General features: G+C 38.8%; 1 protein-coding gene across 10 annotated transcripts in view; it reads right to left on the bottom strand.

The window, feature by feature from the left end:
* Positions 1-17,555, bottom strand: part of CACNA2D3 (calcium voltage-gated channel auxiliary subunit alpha2delta 3) — a 551,700-nt gene that overhangs the window by 315,349 nt on the left and 218,796 nt on the right. For all 10 annotated transcript variants that reach the window (XR_012589415.1, XR_012589414.1, XM_074603368.1 and 7 more), the window contains one exon: positions 6,379-6,438. Coding sequence is in view for 8 of the 10 variants with exons in the window: in XM_074603368.1 (XP_074459469.1) it covers positions 6,379-6,438 (60 nt within the window). In the remaining 2 variants the exon portion in view is untranslated. The remainder of the gene's footprint in view (positions 1-6,378; positions 6,439-17,555) is intronic.

Raw genomic sequence — 17,555 nt, 5'->3', positions numbered from 1 at the left:
AATCTACAAAACTCCAAAGTGAAAAAAACTAATGAACAAGTTCATCATTAGAAGATGAACTAAAATATCGCTAGCCTTTTTTTTTTCCTGGCTTCGTAAAACCTTGTTCTCTTTTTCTGTTCACTTACCACAGAGGCAGAAAACAGGTAAAATCTTGGAGATTAAAATAACCCAAAAGGTACATGGCCCCTCTTCTCTCCGTACGCTCTTTCCGATGCCTAATCCCTGCCACACACGCAGAGTGAAAGGATGTGGAATCTTCCTCTGAAGGTTACCTTACACGCGTATCAATTCTAGAGAATTCTTAACCAGTAACATCCGAATTCACTGATGTCTCCACAGTCCCATAGTCATTTCAATTTTTCTCTTCCCAACCTCAGCAAATAAATAGGAAAGAGCAGACAAGCTAAAGTGCTCTCCGCTGAAAGGGCTCATCCTAAGAGCTAAAAATCTGGAAGTCAATTTGTTGCAGTTCTGGTATTACAGCAGTTGAGAAGTCCTTAATTTGAGCTCACAGAAATCAACAAGAATAATACTGAACTAAGAACTGCAAAGCTGAAGCTTCTTTTTCTTTCAGAAAAAAAGGGATACAAGTATTTTCTGAAAGAAAAAGAAAATAACAAAGGAAAACCTAAAACTGAATAAAGAGTCTAAGAGATGCTTTTATCATTTAAATGTTGTGCCTTGTAGTTCACTACCTCAGTAGATGCTCATGCTTCTATTCCCTTTTGCCTTCCTCTTGGCCCTCAAAGCGCAGTGTAAATTTTAAGAGTTTGTGGCTTTGCTGTTGGTTTTGAACGGCATTCAGAATTCTACGCTTACTGTTTTTCCTTGATCTCCCTTATCTTTTGATCAGTACTGAAAACTTTCAACTGTCCAGAACACTCAATAACAACAAGACTTCTACAGGTCCTGTCAGCATTTCTACGTCACGGCTGTGTCCGAATCTTGCCTTCGGTTGGACGCACAGAACCGTACAGAAGAACCTCCTGCAATATCGCAAGTGTTAGAGGAACTCAAAGACGAGCCCCTTGAGAGCAAGTCCTGTGAGAGGCACCTCAGGAAAGAGTTCTAAAGGCATATTTTACAACTGAATAAAGTTTCCAGGGTTTCTAGCTGCTTCCGCAAGAGCTGCGCAGGGCAAAATTAACAGTTTAGATCGGTGCAGGTTAAGGATCTGTTCCTCGTGGCTTCTTACAAGCTACAGGTATGCAGTCCATATCCCGTTCAAATATATGTACATTCCACTTTCCATTCACTTTGGTCCACAAAATATTTCAAAGAAAGTCTAAAAAGGAATTTAGACTGTGTCAGGTCTCGTATTAGGTTTTCAGGCTTGGAGTTTAGAGAGACTGATTTCTGATTGAGGGAGTAACAGCTGGGATAAATACCCCAGGAAGCACACCAAACTTCAGATGTTCCGCTGCTGTTTGAAATGCGCTTTTCAAAAAGTCATTTCAGCCCTTGGTGCTAAGTGCCTGAAGTCCAACGGACTTCCCTTTCCGTCGTGGATGTTCAGAACCCTTCAAGAGCTGACTTCAGTCTGTGGACGTTATTCAACAGCCAGAACAATATTAATACCAATAGGCTGTAAATCTAGTTTTTATGTGCCTCATTCAAAATTAGTGAGATAATAAATATACAAACAGACTTTTCTAGAATACTAACATGAAAGTAATACATGGGTTATAATAGGAGTTTAATAACATTATGTAGAATAGCTATTCTCAATTATCTTTTATCCTCGTATTTTCCAGCAACTGATATCAATGTAATTACCACCTATTTGATTAAATCGTAATTAAAGACCTGAGAATTTAACAATCCATCATTATAAATTTTTGCATGGTATCATTATACTAAATAAACATCTAGGTCAGATTTTTTATTTTTAAAAGTAGCAGCAATTTAAGTTATGGGTTTATGTCTATATTTAAGCTCTGTATCTAGCAGTTGAATTTCAAAATCAGGGCAAGTCAGGTAGCTGCCCCTGAAAGACAACCACCACCTACCCAGTAACGTTAGCACGTGAGGGATCAGGCCCAGAAGCCACAGAGTTTGTGAACTGGACTAATTCTGTTCCCCAGCCCTCTTTTGCGATTTGTGCTTTCTCCTTAAACCTTTGAAGTCTCACCTTTTCTAGACTTTCAAAAATCATTAAATATGAATAAAGTACGTTGTTCACCTGTGCAAACCACTGGTAAATCCTTAACTATCCATCTGCTCATTTCACAAGATATTTTCTACAGCCAACATACATGCTCCAAGAGTAAGGATGGGATTTTCAAGGGCATGAAATGCAATTAAGAATTGCAAATACTGGCAGACAGGTACCTAACTCCAGTATAATTTTGAAAACTTCTTCCTTAAGACACAGCCATATGTTATATATCTAAAAAAATAAAAAAAAATAAAATAAAAAAATAATGAAAAGCAGCCTTATACCTTTATTCCTTTTTTATCCCATTCAATTAAGAATATTCTTAGAAGAAAGTAACCCTTTCCTAAAAACTATTTTATTCATTCTCTTCGAGTCTTGTGACATAAAACTGAAATAAGGTCCACAATCTCAAAGTATTGGCACTTGAACCTCTCCTGTCTTATACAGAAAGTGAAAATACCACAATCTGAAAAGAAAACATGTAGTAATTCAGGTGACATCTACGGTGCACTAGTCTTGATTCTGTTAAAAAGAAATAACGTTGCTTTTTTATTATCACATCACACACGCGCAGCGAAAACCCAGCTGGAATATAAGGCGAATGAACTAATGAACTTAATTAACACACAGAAAATAAAAGAACTACCCTGCAAACGTGGGTGTATAATGAAACCATTCAGCAAATGAACCCGTAGTGATAACAAGATTTTGTATGAATCCCTCCTGTCACTGGGGTCAGAGGTATGAAAACCAGATAGGAACCAAGCATTATAAATCCTTATTGATCCTAAATTATTATTTTTTTAAAACGTTTGTAATAAAGTGCAAGTTACTTTTACTGCTCCATTGAGAACTCCAGCATCAGTTCCACTGCCGAGCATCCACCTCCTGAGATTACTGAAAGCCCGAAATACTACAGCAGTATGATAGGTCTTGTCCTCAGTGTGCTCCGATGGTAACAGTGCTCTGCGCGTCTCTGTTCTGCGCTGGGTACAGCCACACGAACAGATGACGCTGTAGAGGACTCAGGTGCCCGCACAGAGCACACGGCTGCAGTTTAAACGTGCTTTACCTCCTCGCTAGGAATTGCGCAAGAAGAGCAGCTGGGTATCACATCGGTGTATTTTTACACAACAAAATCTGCCCACTTTCCAGTGGGTTGAGGAGACGTGGTGGGAGGAGAAAGCCTCTAAACCTATGTGGTTGTAACGGCTGCATATGCAGTAAAATCTTAGGTGTATGACAGCTCCAGGGAAGAATTTTCCACTTCAGAGCCTCTTCCAGGGGTCTGAAGACAAACTCCACAACAGTGTTTCTAGGAATCGTAACAAGGCAGTTGGTATCGTAGGAAACACGTCCTCGAGCACAAAGGAAGTAAATGATCAGGGGGTCAAATTTCAGTTAACAGCAATGATCATGAATGATTTGAAATTTCTTTTTAATAGATCACCTCCTAACAGAAGGGTTTACCCTCTTTTTAATCTTTTCCCAAAAATTTTTCTCTGGCAAACAATTAAGTCACAGCTAAAAAGCGATTCGAGAATCACTTCAAAATCCATAACATCCACTTTTGCTGGGTCTGTGCTTGGCAGTTGGCCCCTATATTGTTTTTTTCATCGTGTTAATGCCCCAATATCAGGAGGAATTACTCCATCTTAAACAGAGGCAAGCACAGAGACAGCCTCCTGTATAAAGCAAGATGAGCAAACCTTTAAGACTATAGCAATGTTGTGACAAGGCAACTTGCTGGCAATCCTGGACTGAGTTAAAGGTTCAAGTATAAGTAACATTCAGAAGGTCATTTCCTCTAACTTGCTAAAAGCGCAGCTCTTGGTTCACATCCCTGACAGAAAGAAGAATCTCCTGAAGCCCAAATACTGCGGGATAAATCTTCAAAGTCAGCTCTCACCGATTCTTAGTTTGGCCATTACTCGAACATGCGATATATAATGCTGATGAGTTGAACATCATCTCACCCATTTTGATTTATTTCTTTCAATTCACTGGGAATTTTATTTATGTTTATAACGACGAGGTTTTTATTGGTGGTGCCAATAGATTCAGTCCAGGGATAGACAGTTGAGTGCTTAGACCATTACACAGCATTACAGTGTATTGATTAGAATACCTATAGGATAACTAAGGACAAAACTAATGATGGGACTAAGAAAAACGCCCAGAAAGGATCAGGTCTAGCTTAACCAAATCATATAGTTTCAGCATTGCTGAAGAGAACACCAGCACTCAAAAAGATGAACTTCCAGTTATGATTTTCTTTAAATTGGTGTTTTTTCACAGTCAATAAAAATATTAATATAATTTTATTTCTCCCTTACATCACTTTTATGTACTGACACAATATTATCTATACTGTTCTCAAGACATAGAAGGTGACGTTGGACCAATAAAAAGCACAAAAGCACTTTCTTTATGTGCTTTCTGAGTTTCCAGAATATCTGAGCACAAAGAGCACAGACTGGTGCTGTGTCACATACCACTAATTCAAAGCATTTAATCCTGTCTTCCACACGTCAGCCAAGGCAATACAAATGCCAAAAACCTCCTCTTTGATAGCAGAATTATATACACTATTATATAAGCCTTCTGTCCCCCTCCACTCCAATGTACACTATCAAATCATTCTGGCCATTATTTTATATTGAGCAGATGGTATTATGAGATTTTTGATAAAGAACAACAATCACCCAGCAAGGGTTGCAAAGGGGTCGCTGAAACCAAGATTAACAATTGATTAGCTTTAATGGACCATGACAGTAATAAACAACAGAGCTCTACACAAAGATTTGATTGTCCTGTTAATGCTGCTGACACAAATGGCTTTTAACTGGCTTCCTCAAAGTGTTAATATCTTCAAAGGCTCAGCAAACGAAGGACTTTGTCAAAGTGAGAACTATCCTGCAGTGAAAAAGCACTTACTGTAGACCTCTAAAAAATCTGCTATAAAGTGTGTTTCTGATTTATTCAGACAATAACTCCTATTTCTCCAAGGCTTAGAGTTCAAAGAAAAATAAAATGCTGCACACCTCTGCAAGGCTGGAATGTAATAGAACTCTAAAGCATTTGAATACAGAAGCCAGCATTCATTGAATACAACAATAACATGAATTATCACTTTCAATGCGCTCATTTTATCCTTACTCCAACACAGGCTGACAGATCTCAGTATCATAGCCTTCTAAACTAATTTTTTTTATCTTTAGTCTGAAAAGTTCACTTTTTTCCCCTTTCTGCACAGAAATCAGTAATTTGCATCATATTTTTAATAAAATAAAATGTTTTATGATTACTGGAAGTAACCATGGTAAAAGCTGAGAACAGAACTTGCAGAACTGTGTATCTCAGATACACGCATGGGGAAAAGTCCACGCAAAGAGTCTCTGCTTCCCTTAAAGCTCAAGCTCAAATTTTAAACGGACACATGGCAAATATTCACAGGAGGGTTTAAAATTAAATCTAGATAGGCTAGAGACAAAGTAAACAAAACTCCACCTAACGCGGCATTCAAGAAACCAAGGATATAGGAATTCATTACAGCTAAGGAGGTATTTACTCATTTCTATTAAACTTTCCATTCTAGGTGAGATTACTTAGTTTCTAAATTTTTTTTTTTTTTTTTACTTATGTGTCTTATTCAAGCAAAGGTTTTTCTTTTAAACATTTTTAACCGTGAGTTGCCGCAGTGCTTCTCCGACCCGTGTTATTCCTAACGGCAATGTTTTGAGACAACAATGGTATGGCTCTGAGGGCTTCTAGGTAAGAGAAAAAAGGGTGCCTGGGACTGGGATGCAAAGGGAAACCATTAGCACAAATCAAGGTCATGCTAATCCCATCCCTGTGGGTCCCACCCCATCTGCAAATTCAACTCTCTACAGAACAATTCCTTGCCAGTACACTGCAACGATGAAACATGCTGCTAATTACTGTGTTTAAAAATCTTGACCTAAGCAGACATGTAGGGAATTTAAATGAAATCTCTAAAAGAGTAAAATCCACCTGCTTGGTCTCCCAACACACAACCACTAAATGCGTGACCTGTCACAATACTGAGCCAGCCTTCATTAATTTCGTTTTCTGTAATCAGCATCCTTCTGCTACTCACGTGCTTGGCTTTCTACAGCAGTTCTTCAAGCAAGCTATTGTGTAAACTGTTTAGTATACTCTGATGAGAAATATTTAAGAAAATAATTATTAATTACCTGTAAGTCAGCATCAAACTCATGTTTCAGGTAGGCATCTTCTGCAGCTTCAACAAGACGCTGAAAAAAAAAAGAAAAAAAAAGGTGTGTTTTTGAAATAATAGACAACATCTTTCAATCCAAGCGTTTCTTCCAGTATAACAACAGGCATCGTTTGAGAATTGTGTAATTCATTGTCACCATGTGATATCGGCTATGATACTTCATAAAACAGAAACAAATTATATTTAAAAACAAAAAAAAAAACCAAAAGCCAACAAAACAAAAAACACCACCCAAACAAGTTTTTTAAACCTCAGCATCTGTGATTGGTGGTACAAAACTCTCAAAACAGCTCAACTGCCAATAAATAAATAAAATCACTTTTTCCACTAGTGCTCAACACCCTGCAGCTCCCATTCCGATACCGATTTCTGAAAGACCACCATGTAAAGTTGCTTTCACACTGGACCTTATTTTGCACACAGGTGACCTTTTAAAATCTCACTTGAAATAGCAGGTATTTCCTAATAATGCACTCGATTGCAAGCAACTGAAATAAAAAGGCATTTCTAAATAACATATCAAATATAAAAGATTAGACGAATAGAGGTCAGGTTTGTTTGCTTAGCAGATGTTGTACATCCTACCTTAACACAGTGCCTAAGCACAAGAAGATTTTTTTCTGCCATTACAGAAGTAATATTTACTGAACGACAGGACTTCAGTATTTTTCCTCTTAATATTCAGATCTCCCTGTAGTGTTCCTTACACTACCATCTCAAGGAAAAAAGGGGTTGCACTAAAACACAGCGACTCGAAAAATTAAATTCACATAGGTGTTTGCTGCAGACATTCTCCTGTGAAAAGACATTATATCCTTTCTAAGGTTTTATTCAGGGTTCTTTATAGTTCTGAATATTTTAACTACAGAAGTAACTTTCTAGTCATTTAATCTACCTGAGTATTCACATATGTACAACCCAAAATTAATCAAAGGATGATCTGTCACAAGAATACTCAATATGTTAGTTTTATTTTCTTGGATTTATCAGACACTGGCACAGATGTATATTTTCAAATATTTTGTATCATGAACCAAGCGAGCTCCAGGCTCTCATTAACGACACGCAGTGTGAGCAGCCTGCGCACGTTTGCTTCCCTTTTCAGCTTTTATCAAGTCTTTGGACATAAATCAAACTGGGATGGAAATACTGCTATACAATTTGTACTATAATGGAAACTGAACCAAGAAAAATATTTCTGGTTGCCAATTCAGAATAAATCATGCAACAAAAACCCGACAGTTTAAGGCAGAGCCTGGTTGGTTACAGGGAACGCCTGTGTTCACCGAGGTCTGCCATGTCACAGCCCCTCCTTCCACATCTCTGTCTCATCGCATCGCTCACCCAGGGCGAGCACAAGCCTCACTAAACCCTCCGTCCTCTGCTGGGCTTCTGCATCTTCCTGCAGACCCCGGTGGGAAGGATTTTCATACCTTTTTTCTTAGTGCAGCATTACAGATCTCAAAGATCTGATGAAAAACCGGAAGCGCTACCGATGCCTAGGTTGCTACAGGAGAGCAAGAGATAGCAGACGAAGGCCACCTTCCCAGAGCACTCTGCTGCACCCACATCCCTGTCCTGGGACTGTTTCCACCTTTAGAAATCTTGTCCCGCATAAACCTAAAAGGGTTTGCTAAAACCTAAACTGGAACTGAACCGCAAAGGTTCCGACCCCCCGCAAATCAAACTGGAACTGAAAAATGTACCAGTCGCCTTCCCGCACAGACGTGCGCGGGCAAAAGAACCCACGACTCCCCATGCATCCCAACAGGCCACAGGAGAAAGCCATGAACAAGTACTTCAGATACAATGGCGACATTCTGTGGGATTGTTCCTACGGCTCCTGCACTCTGTGAACAGTGGTAAAAACACATCTTGCCATGTGAAAGGTTATCAAACGTTAATTTAACTCACAATTGTTTTGCATTTAGAAAATTAAAAAAGTAGCAGAAACTAACTATTCTGAGGGGGAAATCTCACAACTGAAGCGGATTCTTAAACATTGGAATGGTTTCAGAAGTCCATCTTTACACATTAGTAACCTGCTGAAGGTATTGTACAAATCCAGCCCTCATTTCTTAAGTAAGAAAAAGGCATTTTATGTAAAATAACTACCCTAATTCAGTGCATTTCTGCAGATGTGTACTCCTTTATATTAAAACCATAGTTGCAGTACTGCTCAGGGCACATCTAGTACAAAAGATCATGACTGATGAGTTTGAGAAGAAAAAAGTAAAAGAAAAAAAAAATTCTTCAAACAAATGAATACAGGGAAAAGAGAAACATGTTCTTCCTTTCTGTGCTGAAATATTTACTCATGGGAAGAAAAATTATTTTAGTATTTCATGAGATACCAGTGCCTAGATATTAGTACCTAGTGGGCTAGAAAAATAATTCATGACTTCTTATATAGTTTGTATTGATCCCAATGTGTTGCAATTACATTTTTGTCTCAGTGAAATAAATTTAAACTAAGATTTATCCCCCATGTAAGAAATAGCTAGAGAAGCATAAGACAAGTAATAGTAGAAACATCTGGTAAGGAGAGCAGCTCAGAAATGAAAAGTAATGATTGATACTTTATTGATTTATTCATTAAGATTTCAGCTGTCCCATTTTTTTCTTTAAAAAAAAAGGTACGTACATTTCAGCAACATTCTCTACTGAACAACAAAAAAGTAAACAATCTACTGACACGTATTTTCCTTGAAGATGAAGACACAAATATGCAGGCACACTACATGCTTCACCCTCACAAATCTAATAGGAAAATTACAGTTTTGGTACACTGAATGCACACAACACAAGCATATGCTGCATTTTCCAATGTAATTGTCCTTAACCACAGTTTGCTTTAAATATCTCAACACTGTTACGAAGGAGACCGTGAGAAACCTGTGAGAGCAACAGAAAATGTAAGCTAGAAATAAGCCTAAATCCACCAAATGAGATATTAGTGGATAGACACAGATGACACTTCAAACAGAAGATGGTGTGAAGAAGAGACGAGACGAGACTGTGGTGAGCAGAGACTGCACCAGGGAGCTGCAACTTCAGAAGGGGAACTGGAATGAGATGATAAAGAATCACCTGAGACAGAGGAATTGCATGGACTTTTGAAATTACTAAAGAACTGAGAAGTCGTGAAGGAACATCCAGACCCTCTCAGACAAAAATACCAGTTATGTAATGTTTGTTTTAACTGCATATACATGAGATTATTCCTTGTCAGTCTTTGCCCGCTCACCGAGGTGATGGCCCAACTCTGAGTTGTCAATAAAGCACACCTAGAGATACCCACCGTCTGGTGAAATCCTCTAACACAACGTGGCACGGATAAAAACAGGGCATGAACCAGGAGATGGAACAATATCACTCCCAAGAAATCCCCCAAATGATCACCAAAACACCATGTCAGTGTTTGGTATTTTCAGTAGTACTAGTACCACAGATAACGTAGAGAAGGCTGAGAGAAGAGAAAGAAACGTCTCTTTCCTCTCAATAACATATAAAAAGGAAAATCACTGAGCTATCTCTGAATAATTTTCTTGACAAATTAAATTTTCATTTCAGTGAACTGATATTCCCAGATAAATTCTCATCCAAGTTAGGTTGTTACAGAGATAGCAAAGTGAAAGCTGAATGAAACAGAATGAATGAGGGAAAAATAGAATCCCATAGAAAGTAAGGGGAAATGGAACAGGTGGGCAGAAAGGTGAAAATAAATGAAGAAGAGAATAACAGTTTGAAGGAAACATTCAGAACACAGACTACCCATTTTAGCTTCTGAGAAGATCTTTACGTGTGCCTTGTAAGGGTTTCAGTTCACTTCTCAATGATTCTTTTTCATTAGAATCCTGTTTTGAAGTTAGATTAAGTAAATTCATAAGCATAACAAAGTTTGAACCAGTTTCTGAACAACTGAACAGCCAAGGGTCACCAACCTTCATCCATAAATGGTGAATGAAGTTATGTTCCTCCCTCTCTCTTCAGCTATCTTGAAGATGCACATTTATACTTCACTGTTTCCTTTCTATTTTTCTAAGATAAATCAACTGCTACACATAAAACCAGAAATGCTGCTAGAAATTGCTCTTCTCCAAACCAAACTGCTGCAGATTTTAAGAAAGAAGACTGCTCAACCCTTAATTATAACTAGTACCAACTAGCTACTGATACTATCTCAGTCCATAACAATACTTTATATTTCATAAGATCGGTATGATAAAATTTCATTTCAAAAGAGCAACAAAACGCTTAAACAGAAAATTAAAGATCTACTCTCTCAATTGTAGATTCACCTTCTTTACTCAGTCCCAGGCTCAGTTCTGTTGGTTAAAATATGTGAGCTTGTCAGCAGCCCTTCTAAGAACATATTCTTCCCAAACTCATTAGACTATGCCTTAACGTTTCTTTCAGACCATCACGTGAGTCTCGCCAGTTACCTCTGTATTGTCTGGAGCAATGCAGAATTATCGCTTTAGGTCTATGAGAATTTCAATCCAGAGAACGCCCGACACGGGCCACCAACTCTGACCCTGCTCTGAGCAGTGGGATATCACAGTCTTTTAACAAAGGGGTAGATAAATCTGTAGGAGGCTCTTACATCCCAGCACCTGAATGCTAGCAACAGCAGAAAATAGCCCTCAACCCTAATAAACTTTCTGATTGCTTTCCCGTGGCATCAGTTTGAGGTTCAACTCCTCTACAAACTGTGTATGTCTTCAAGGTTGTTTTGAGGTTTTGGAAATAAAAAACAATTAAAAGCCATTCCTATTAAAAAAATGGCAAACAGTCTAAACTCAAGAAAATCCTATGAATATACTGCACTGAAAGTTTCTCTTGAAAAACAATATGTAAGAAAAAAACCCAGGAATTTATGTAACTTTAAAAGCTTGTCTCCCATACTCCTACATATGGAATTGTAACAGGGATTTCGATCTTAATCAAATGTAAACAAACCTTGTCAACAAAGACAGCAGGGTAGGAAAACAACGGAAAACTAACGCCTGTTTTTAAGATCTTATTTCTGTCATATTTTGCAGCAAGTTTTCTGGTATATTACCAAGCAAAACGCAGCAGTATTCGATATATGGAAAATACTTACAACTACCAACAGTTACACTTCTTCAGGTGAAGTACTCAGTGTAATTTTAATAACCTTACTATTGATTTGAACATCTAATTTCCAATCAAAATTTATGGTAATTGAGCTGTGAACATGCCAAAAATATTTCTTAAAGCGTAGCCAGATAACTATTTAAAACATAGCTCAGCAGTTGAGTATATTCCTGAGAGAGAAACCAGAACTTGTGTTTCAATCATCAGAGCAATTTTCTTCATTGGCTTCTTTGCGAGAAGCCTCTGCAGTGCATGTGGGAGCACTCAGTAATAGATTACCGAACTTTAAAAACACTACCCAGGTACCTTCCTGTGACTTCCCCATTTTGGGGTTCATTTCAGAAGAGAAAAAGGCATTTCCTTTCCAGGAAACCTGTAAGGCTGCAGGTGCTTTGAAAACTTCTGAAAAGGTTGGGCTGTTCGTTGGGAAAGAGGAAGATTTATTAGCATTAAGTAAGCTTAGGTAATATTCTGGCATGGGTGGTAATTCTGCCGCAAGTGCTCCTTACTTCCATCAGCGTTCTGGGGTTTGCTTCTCTCACAGTTCATTTAGTGGAGAAGGTAAAGGAAGCCAACAGAGAATATTGACGATGTTCGTCCGTATCCCTATTATTTCCTATGCTTGAAAACAGTATCACGTAACATGGCAATGACTGCACCGATGTGCAAACAGGCCTCTCGGTCTTACTATTTTATTGCAAATAGCTTTGCACATGTTTGCCATAACCAGCAGAGAAGCAGCGTAGATACCAGAAACTGAGGCTGACCTTGGAGGAATATCTGCAACCACCAGAAGCACGCCAGTTTTTAGGCAGGCCAATGACAACAAGACTTGCAATTAGGCTGGGTTTATCCTTGAGATTTGGGAGGAGGGGCGGGAGGAACACAATCTTTTTCAGAAAGTCCAGCAGCATATTTTGTTTCCCACTCTGTTCTCCTCAGTTACAAGGTATTTTCTAGGAAATTCTATCACTACAATTGCTGTTGCTGTGGCTAAGACGCACTGAAAATTATTTAGCTCCTGTTATCTCAATATTAGAGTTCCTAGAGCTTGTAGCTTAAGACAGATACCAATCTTGCAACTAATGACATACGAAAAGAAATGACTGGGCTATGACTACTATCAGATTCCACTACAACAACTCACTAGACAATGCTCTGTCACAGTAAGTGCTGCATCAAAGCACAAATTATAAATAAAAGAGAAAAATAAATTAAAAGCCTAGCAATTATTGCAAATAACTTCAATTATCCACTTACATTCATTCAAGACTGGCAGATTTTCAGGTTGATCGATGTTAAAGTGCTAGCTGGTTTTTTGAATCAACATAAGGAGTTCAGCTTGGCAAAGAGCTGGACAAACAGAAGTGAAACTGCAGATGGATTAAAGTCTGTGAAACTCACACGTTGCATAAAAGCAGCTAAGACAATCCTGGAGTAACTACACGCATTTCTAACTTAACTAGGTCAACACTATATTTAGTTATGGCATGCGGAGATTGCCATGGCGTGGAAGGAAGACTGCAGATGAAGAAGGTAACACATTTGTCTTGTACCAAGTTCTGCTGTGCTCCAGGCTGCGCAAAGCCAATATCTCAGATACAAAACATGCAGATTGTCAAATCTGCTCCTACCGTGTTATTATGTCTACCACAGAGCAGAAAGGAACGATGTGCTAAATAAGGGTTTACTCCATACTTTTTATTCCATATGTCACAGCCACCAAGGAACCCATTTAACTTCAGACACAACTTAAAGCTGTTTCAGGTCTACTGAAAATGTGATTTGCCTCCCCGGGGTACAACAGCAACCAGCTCCTCCAGCCACCTCTCCCACCTCAGGGCCAAGGGGAAGTTTCTTCAGCATTCCACACCAATCATGTATGTGTCCAAGGTTGGGTAATTCTCTGGAAATACCTTTACGTATCTCTTTAATTCCACTTGCAACACGGCAACACAACTTGTAAAGCTTTGCTTTCAAAGAATAATTCACAACTGGTACCTTGCTCTCTTCCACATAAATTTAAAAATCCATTTACAATGTTATTTTGTAAAACACCTTCCAAAATCAAGCTGACCTGTGTATGCATCTAATTATCTACTTGTGCACATGTATGTTTATATATATTTATTCAATACTAACCTGGAAGTACCACTATGATCCTTATTCCTATGCCCGTGCTGAAATCACTAGATTACGACATCTGATTTATTAATCTTTTTCACACATTCAAGCTACCATAGGCCACACTCTTTACCCAACTGTCACAATCACTACCCTGTTTGGACAATGCCAGACTGTCTGCATTACAGTACAGTGAGGACTCACACAGTGCACACTCTAACAGCTCCCAAAGCTATCGCTGGAAGCTTGGCAGATATTGCTGAAGAAAGATTTGAGATAACTGTTTTCATGTGAGTTCACTTAATGCAAATTCTCCGTTGGTGGTATTTATCTCACCTAACCTCACCAATTTCAAAGTTAATCATCTCTCTACACAAGTTAACTAAACATCCTTCGTATGACAGAAAATTCGAGAAGTGCTGCTTGTCCCTTCTAAAATAGCTCATAAGATATGGGAAGAACTTTGGAGCTTTTCCTTCACTCTTTCCTTCCTTAGATGTTTAACTTTCTATGAAGAAAGTTAAGGGACATGAATCCCACACCATATGTGCACCGTAAATGAGCTAAAGAAAATGGAAATATTCCCATGCTCGCTCAATAGGGAAAAGGAGTCTTGGGGCAAAGCTTTGTCCTGACAGCAGTTCTGGGACTAGTCGAGGTGTTTCTGTTCTGTTTACATTTAGAAGCACCAAGTGAAACCAATTGTCTTTGCTTTGTTCCCTCACCTCTGCACTAAGGTTCAATCCCCCAAGTTAATTCAAATTCAGCTTGCAATTTGTGGTCCAGTTCAACAAAATCAGCTATGATATACAGTCCTTCTTCCAGTTTCCAAGCAGATTACTATCACACAACAACAGCAAAAACCCCTCAAGATTTATTACTCAAAACAAAGGTCAGCTCCAGAGTTTGCAGGGACTTATTTCCCTTGCCTAGCCCAGCACTCAATCACAAGACACTGAGCCTTGTCTTTGCTTCCAAACCAAGACACGAAAACAGTAGGTATATTACACCCTCTCAAGTGAAGTCAATTGGGCTGTTGTTTTTTACTTCCTACGGGGTCAGGATTTCAGTTGCCAATAGACTAAATTAAAGGGAAACTTTTTAAAAAAAAAAAAAAAAAAAGAGGAGGGGGGGATCAAACTCTGAGTTTTCTAACTAAAAGCTTCACAACTCCCTGTTGCAAGCAGAATTCTCTAAGTATTATTGCAAAAATGTGAAGAAGTACTTCATGAAGTAAGGGGGCGGTGTCTCTTCAATACATGGAGCCAGTTTAAAAAGTGGATACAGTGAAGATACTGCAGCAAATATTCCATCTTTCACAATAACTGTCCTGAGAATTTAAATAAATCAGTATTAGCATTGTTATATTTCTATAATTTTACAACAAAAACATTACACTAAAAAGTTCAAACACTATTATGGATGCAAAGCCAAACTAAGCACTCAGCTGGGAAATGCCAGAATGGAGTTGCCTCTAACTTCAGCCCCCAGTATTATAGTATCGCTTTGTCCATACGGTGTTGCTCGGTTAGAACACTGAATAATACCATCTAAGACCTCTGCAGTCCTCGCTAAGAGTGGTGGCAGTTGGCACCCGTTTCCGTATGTATCAGTAATGGGTTCTGCAAGCATTCACTCAAGACTTAGAAACGCCGTGTAACATCTCAGGTTATACAGGTGCAGATTCTTTGGCCCATGTCGATGCTGCAATGCACCCAAGTCCTGCCTTCAAACATAACTATAGCTGACTCCCGTTTCTTTCCTATCTGACCATGGCGCTAGACATACTCCTATTTCTTTCAACATGTGAGCTCATTAAGCTCATGCGGTGTGTCTCAAACTCCAATGCTAAGATCTTTTCATACTACTCTCCACCTCTTCTCTAGCACCTAACAATTATTCTTCCTTCTTTCTATAAGCCTTGGCGTCCAACGCTGCCAAGCTCGCTCATCGCCAGTCTTTTCCAGGCCCCTACCACTACCCCATTCCTCACTCTCTACAGGGAATAGGGAAAATTGGAAATACAGGTTGGCCGTCTCATTGACCTCACCTAGAATATCTTGCGGCATTTATAATTCTAAATCCCAGCACAGTCCAATCCTATCCCCTTTGTCTCCCTAAACCATTTCATTATTCTCCATTCTCTGTTCCCCTTGTGCCAGTACCTTCCTCAACCTCTCCTAAACCCACCAACGGACTCCCTTAGCCGCTGACCCTTCCATTTTCCAGTGTCCTAACATGAACGCAGAGAGAGATGAGACAGAAATCTCTCTCCTTAAATCTCCTTAATCTCTCTCCTGCACCTAGAAGGCACGTGGATGCACTGACAGTGCCTTAGGACAGAAAGACCTTGTTTCCCCTGCCTGCTGCTGGCTCAAGCCGTAAGAGACCAATGGTGCAAACGCAGGAAAGTCTCGTTCAACCATGTACTGAAAAATCACACCACAAAGGATTTTCAAAGATTTCACTTACAGACAGTTTTGCTCTGATACGTTTCTAGTGGCCATATGCCTCTACGTGCAGAGCTTCCAAATGATAACGACTTGATCCAGCTGGAACAGATTTTCAAAGAAAATCTTGTGTCAAGGCCAGATCCCTGCCAATTTCGAGAGTTGGCTCCCAAGCAAAGAAATGCTATAGACTTTTAATGAAAAGAACATCAGTATTATTTTTAAAAGACTAAATCAATGCATTTCCCCCTAGTTTGTTTCTTGAAAACAGTTGAAGTTCAAAGATAAAATTCACAGTTTTTTGGTCTCCTGAACTGTACTTTACCATTCTGAAGACTTGATTGCTGTTAAAGATGCTGGAATTAATTACAAAAGCAATTTTCAAAGTGATAATTTAGTCTTTTCATAATTTTATATATTCTGGCAGATCTTGTAAGAAAAAAGGCTACATTAAAGCGCTCTGGTCACACATTTATCTAACTGATTAACTCTGGGATCTTACATCCATACTTAGAAACTGGGCATTGGCTCTACGTACCTAGAAGGATTTTCTGGTGTGCTATGAATTAATGCTGAAGTCACAGAATAACACAGGGGTATCACTTCTCCCAAATCATGCTTATATACAGATTTACACACCTATATATAGGTACAGGCTCCATCCCATCTATTCATTTATTTTTTTTAAATAAATCTATTTTCAATAACATTATTTTTTGCTCTATCTTAAGAACAATATTAAACTGTCCTTGTAATTAAAGGAACATTTGCAAATTCCCAGACCCAAAGGAAAGGCTGCATTGCATAGTCAAAACCTTATCTGCTTTACTTTGTGAAGGTAATGAGTTCAAATCCAGCGGGTGTTTTGGGTTTTATTAAGAAAAGTCTTGTAACTTGTACTGTCCTAGCAACCAAACTATTGCTATACTTTCACCTCTTAATTAGTTTTTATCAACGGAAACATTCAGCATTTCATTATCATATGTAGCTTTATTTGGAAAACGAAGTGAAACATGCAAGACAGCACACCTCATTTCTATTGTCTGACACACCGCTAGATTTGCTATGACCTAGGGAACTCATTTCGTAGAACACTCCCATTTTTCTTAATAATTTTTTCTTGTGATTGTCAAAATACTTCTAAAATGCACTTGGGGAGTAATAGCAGTCTTTATATAGCTAACCAACACCTGCAGGTTCAAAAAGTGACAACCGAAGACTGCAACCAAGCTATCAAAAACGAATACCTGATGTTTGCAGAGGCAGTGACCAAATTATAAAAATAGTTTTTCGCTTAGTTTCGATTGTAGGAGAGTAGCGAACCATCCCACGCTGCTGGCAAGGGTGACCAACTCCTCACCGACCACCATAGGCTCTTCAGCCATACATTCACCTACAACCAGCAAGCGTGTTCCAACCTTCAAAGCCCTAACAAGGA

The sequence above is a fragment of the Larus michahellis genome, chromosome 10 (genome assembly GCF_964199755.1).
Source record: "Larus michahellis chromosome 10, bLarMic1.1, whole genome shotgun sequence".
Taxonomy (NCBI): Eukaryota; Metazoa; Chordata; class Aves; order Charadriiformes; family Laridae; genus Larus; species Larus michahellis.
The sequence above is the reverse complement of the archived record's forward strand: the minus strand, read 5'-3'. Positions and strand labels throughout refer to the sequence as shown.